The sequence below is a fragment of the Poecilia latipinna genome, unplaced genomic scaffold (genome assembly GCF_001443285.1).
Source record: "Poecilia latipinna isolate Pla-1442-1.1 unplaced genomic scaffold, P_latipinna-1.0 Scaffold252, whole genome shotgun sequence".
NCBI lineage: Eukaryota > Metazoa > Chordata > Actinopteri > Cyprinodontiformes > Poeciliidae > Poecilia > Poecilia latipinna.
Window position 1 is genome coordinate 441,976 of NW_015112868.1, and position 6,000 is coordinate 447,975.

Genomic DNA, 6,000 nt, shown 5'->3' on the forward strand with positions numbered 1-6,000 from the left:
CTGTAAACAACAGTAGAGGAGCACACCTTCTGTGAATTAATACATGAGGACAAAGATGTAAAGAATTTGCTTATTCCTTCTCTATAATTGTAACCTGTCTGATCTTAAACTACAAAGTTACATAATGTGCATTCGTGTTTTGGGGTATTTATTGCTTCTTTTGAGGTTCGGTGAACTCAGTCTAAGCAGTTGCCATATGGAGGGATGGTTGAACATTATAAGCCTCTTGAATCAGTAATCTTAGATTAGCGGCATATGTTTTATGTCTATATGCGCTTTCAACCGGGGGTTTCAAATAAAGCATATTCAGACACCCGACTCTTACACAGCTTACTTTTTAAGCGGGCGAAAATGACACTTTGCAGGTAAGCATCCGGGCGCTTTGGTCCTACCCCCTGCTGAGTCATTATTATTGTGGTTGATTTCATTTGGTGTACCATAAACAGAGTTTGGTTTATGAGCTGTTAAACACTCGAGAGTTAATTAAATGCTTGCACCGACCTAATGAGCTATTGCAACATTTCAAAACTGCAAAGTCTGAAGTGATTGAAAGCGATGATGACACTGCAATTAAAAGCTAATTAATTATATTGCTCATATTTTTAAAAGGCTTTGATTTGCACTGTGGGGAAAGGGAATCGGTCATTCATTTCTTTTGATTTGAATTCTTTGGGCAGCATGATGTGTTTTGTGTGGTTTTTAGTTTCAGTCTGATTTATAGGCGTGGCATTTTGAGTCAAATCAAAGCTTTGGTTCAAAGACTGAGAATATTACATGGCTTGTTATGTTTCCGACTGTTAATAAGAAAATCTTAGAGCCAGACATCATTTCTTATCTCAACCCTCCTGGAGTGAATGGCTTACTACTGCTAAAATATTCTCAATGTGCAGCATTTTATGTGTTTTGCTGTTGCTTAGCCCATAATTTATATCCATCTGCAAGATGCAGAAACCTTGGAATTTGATGTTGTCTGGACAAGTATGGGAAGAAAATGTCAGAGAATTAAAAGATATTTATACTTTCCCTTTTTCTTCAATGACATTCCTTTTTTATTGTATGCCTTCTTGAATACTTCCTTTGTTTCCTTCCCAATTAGTATTCCCATTTTTGCAGTTTCCATTTTTTTTCCCCAAGTCTCCATATGAAAAGCGTGCCTTATGTTGGAATCTGCAAGTCTCTGCAAGTGCATCAGACAAATCATTTTTTACATTCATGCCAGAGTCTATACATCAAGCTGCAAACAGATCTGGGACTATTTCATTCGTTGTCGCCACCATTGAGATCTACATTCTTACGTCTGTCAACAGAACGTCTGCGGTTCCTTTAGCTTCCAGCTTAATTTGACGGGAAGTTAATGTTATGGTTATGTTAGTCATCAAATGTTGGAATGGTGAACGTATTTTGAGTTTTTATGCCGACAGCTGAATCATTCTCAGTGAAATGAGTCCACATGGTACACCCATCTCTAAAGTGGACAAGACAACCACTAATGGTGGTTTTGTTCTTTTTGACTCCTCTGGGATTACCGTGGCCATCTTGGCTCTCTCTTTGAGTTGTTGAAGATGTGGTATTGTTTCAAAACCTAACCTTGTTTTAAGGTTGTCCTCAACTTTAGCTCTGATTAATGTAAAGTTATTTGTTCACTCATGTTTTCAAAAGTCTGAAGTACAAAAAAGAAAAAACGCCATATTCATACTGACCAGACTCTGCTTACTAATTAAGCAACTCCTGAACATAGTTTAGCAGTTTTAGACCAAAGGGTGCTAATTAGCGATGCATGCCACACTTTTCAGCTTTGTATTTCAAAAAAGTAATGAAAAAAAAAAAAGTTTTAGTTCCACTTTTCAATTATGCTCCACTGGGTAGTCTGTTCCCCCCCCATTTTTCCATTTCTACATGCATTTCTTCTTTGATGTTTCATAAATGTATTAATCTCCCTTCTGCTCTTCTCATAACTGTTATGGATAATCATAAGCAACCGTAGCACTTTATACCATGAGACTTTCACAGAATACTGTACACTTGAGGTTTGGACCAGCTGTGAAAGTGTCATGGAACAGTTCTGTCCTCTTTATGGGTCGTCCACACAGCTGTCAGCCATATTGTAATCCTGTTACCACAACAAATAGTGTGTGTGTGGGGGGGGGTTGAGTGGGTGTGTGGCATATTAAATATAGCACTTTTTTTTGCCAGCTTTTTCTTTTGCAGGGATCTGTGGGTGTTTCCCAATCATAGCTTGACTCCACTTTTACTTGTTTAATTAATTCTTAACTAACAATTATTGCTAATGCACTGACAGTTTGATGTATTCTGAGTTCCTCAAGAGCCATGCAAATTATTTATTTTTTCAAAAATAAAAAGACACATTTAGATGGCCAACTTCTTGTATTTTCATAAAAAAACCAAAAAACAAACAAACAAAAAAAACCTTTTACTCTTCATATCCTCCTTTAGGTCTGTTAGGATTACCAAAATATTTCTTTTCTCTAAATGGCAGAATAACGAGATACAGTTTTTAAAGATTTTATTTTACTTTCTTTACATTTAGCTATTTACATGCACTATTATTACTATGCATTTATGCTATCTGGGAAAGCCCAGACAATGATGTTATGAATTTGTAAGCTTATTTCAATTTGAGTTAATTGGAGGCGTAACTGTAATTAGCACCTCAAACACGTCGCTTCCTTATGTGACATCATGGAACTTAAAGGAAATCTGATAATATATCAGGAAGAAAGTTGTGGACCCATCTGAAGTTAGTCTTTGGGTGTTTTGCTGCAGAAGGACCGATGCACTTCACCAAATTAGATTGCATAATGAGAGGAGACTACTATGTGGAAACTGTGAAGCAAAACCTCAAGACATCAGCCAGGATGTTAAATCTTGGGTACATATTGGGCTTCCAAATTGACAATAACTCTAAGGAAAGCACCAGATTAGTCATAAGCTGGCCCAAAAAACAACAAAGTCATTGTTTCAGGGTGGCCATCACAAAACCCTGATCACAGTTCCATAAGAGATTTGTAGGCGAAGCTGAAAAGGTGTGTGATCAAGAAAGCCCTCAAACCTGACTTGACTGCACAAGATCTCTGGGGAGGAACGGGCCAAAGTTCCCTCAAAGTAACGTCATAAACTTGTTAAAAAAAATGTTTCTGTTAAGTCAGTCAGTTTTAAAGGTGATTATACAAAAAATAATTAGGAAATGTGTGTCAAATTTTGAATGTGAAAAAAATCTTAAAAACTCTAAGTAGAAATAGTTATATATTTGATCTAAAACAGGAAAAGCTTAACCTTGTACAAGATAATAAAAAAGGTGGTGTTTTTAGCATGTAAAAATCTGGTTTGAATCATCTCTCATTATGTTGAGAAAACCACATTAAAATTGTTGTGAAAGTGACAGTTTTTGACAGTTTTATGCCACATTTCTTCAGATGGTGCTCACACAGTTTATTTTGCACACTTTTGCATATTAGAACTGTTAACCCGCATTTTTGACTCATGAACAAAGATATATCAGGTCAGAGCTTCGCAGAGCTTCACAGAGTGTACCCTACTTTAGAGGAGGGCATTAACATGAATTGCTTATTTGGCAGAAATGTTGAGACATAATGAGCACACACATGTACTCTAGCGCTCACTCACATTCATTTCATTACAATCTGACTTTAAAGTGAATCCACATATCCCCCTTTTGAGGCTGTCAGCAGAAAATTGTCGTCGTACTGAGTACAATTAAATCATGTCATCTCCTGCACAGCAAATGGACAATTTGGCCTGAGAATAGCATTTCAGCTGTGTCCTGCCCAATAAAACGTTTGGCAGATTGGGATGAAATGCAGAAAGAAAGGAAAACTTTGTCATGAGTCGACCCGTAGCCTGCCAGTGTTCATTCCGATGCTCTTGGCAGTGGAAGTGGTCACCGTGTGAGGAAACTCACAAGAATTTTCATGCAGGTTTTGATTCATGGTTTGTGGTTTAAAATGATATATTAAATAAGAGCCTTCTAAATAAAGCAAATATGAACCAACTTATCAGAAGCGTCTGTAAGAATTAAAGAGCAACTCATCGCTGTTATTTTGTTTTTTTAACAGTGCAGACATATGCCCTGTCTTTACTGGTGACGCTTAATCTACACTGTTTTGATACGTTATGCACCTTGAGGCTTGCTGTGAAACAAAGGTTTGCTGCAAGTCCTGTTGTTTTTCAGCCTCTGTTGTCGTTTGACAGGTTGGTGGTTTGTCAGCACTGCAGAGGAGCAGGGTTGGGTCCCAGCTACTTATCTCAACTCCCACAATGGGACACGGGACGACTTGGAGCTAGGTGCTTCCAAAGCAGGGGAAGGTAAGTCACTGCACAGACTTCTGTCGCCACCCACCTAAATACATCCTCAAATATTCTGTTACTTACCCACATAACAGTGCTTAAAGAAAAGTCCCCTTACATTTGTTCAACGTTTGCCTATGCTGAACACACCTCATGATGAAACAGGGTGGTGGCAGCATCATGCTATCAATCTATCAGACTTCACTTTTCATAAAGCCTGGCAAAGTGCTTTACAGAAACAGAAAGACAGAAATACAACGCAATTACCAAAAGATCAAGTCAAGTATAAAAAATGGTTGATTCCAGTAGTTGTTGATGATAAATTAAAAATTGGAAATCTATAAATTATAGTGGTTGGGAAGCTTTAGAATATTTGCTCTCCTGGCAAACTGACTAGAATGAGAGAAAAAAAAAAAAAGTCTTTGGAAATCCAAACCCAGATGCGATACTTCCCAAAAGACTCCACCTGGAGATGTTCCTACAAAGTCTTGAATCAAGGGGTCTGAATACATGTGGCTGCTACAGTTTTAAATTTTAATTTTAATTTTTAAACTTGAAATAAAATGCAACTTTACAGTCACGTTGGTCTGACACATACAAATCGCAATGAAATACACTGGAGTTTGCGCTCGTAACGTGACAAAGCGTGGAAAGGTTCCATGGGTGTGAATCCTTTTTCCAAAGAACTGTACCCACACACACACACACACAGCTCAACACTTGATCCACAACAAAGTGGGGGAAAACTCAGGTGAGCGTCTCTGCAGCAAGTCCACACTGACAGCTGAGGTCCAGCAGCTCTGAACACCTCTCTCTGTCTGTCTGGCTGCCATTACAGCCTCACTCTAACAGAGTTTAGATTCAAACCTGAGTAAACACCGAGAGGTGCCAGGAGGGACCCGACCGCAGCGTCTGAAGTGATGTACTGTAAAGCCGTAGGTAGGAAGGATACAGTGCAGCATTAACGGCTACGGCCACCTTGGAGTGAGCTCACGAAAGAGGCACGAGCTTTCATCAGCAGCAGAGACAGAAAAATAACATCACATTTCACAAGTCATACTGTTTGAATTATGGCTGCGGTTTCAAAAGAAAACCAGCTCTGATGTGACTTAACACTGTTTTGTGCATTGTCTGCTTATCACTGCAAATTGATGCTGAGTGTTGATGTTAGGGTTCGTGAGTTTACTGAAGCCAGAGAGAGCCGTCCAAGGCTTTAATAGCAAACACACTTCATAGAGATTTGTTTTCACCAGAATAACAGGCTGACGTGTAGCACTGAAGTCAGGATCCAGTCAGCGTTATTTCAGTGTTGGACGCAGTGATGGGCCTTCGCCGGGTCTAATTCTTAGAATGTAAGCGGAGAGCGTTTAACTCAACCTGAAACAGTTCAATCAGTGAAGGCACAGTATTAATGGAAAATATATGGGATTTGCCAACTCTCTGGTTAAACAAAGAGCTTTTATAGAGCACAGGATTCTGTTGGCACGGAACATCTTAATGACTCCTAGATGAAGTAAAACAATAGATGAGGTGTGGCCAATACTGGAATGACTCCTGTGTTTGACCTCCTGGATTCATACATATATATATATATATATATATATATATATATATATATATATATATATATATATATATATATATATATATATATATATATATATATATATATAT

The 6,000-nt window shown here is 38.2% G+C and overlaps 1 protein-coding gene across 4 annotated transcripts in view; it reads left to right on the plus strand.

Moving 5' to 3' along the window:
* Nucleotides 1-6,000, plus strand: part of sh3pxd2ab (SH3 and PX domains 2Ab) — a 66,317-nt gene that overhangs the window by 42,693 nt on the left and 17,624 nt on the right. For all 4 annotated transcript variants that reach the window (XM_015032855.1, XM_015032856.1, XM_015032857.1 and 1 more), the window contains one exon: nucleotides 4,231-4,344. In XM_015032855.1, coding sequence (XP_014888341.1) covers nucleotides 4,231-4,344 — 114 coding nt within the window. The remainder of the gene's footprint in view (nucleotides 1-4,230; nucleotides 4,345-6,000) is intronic.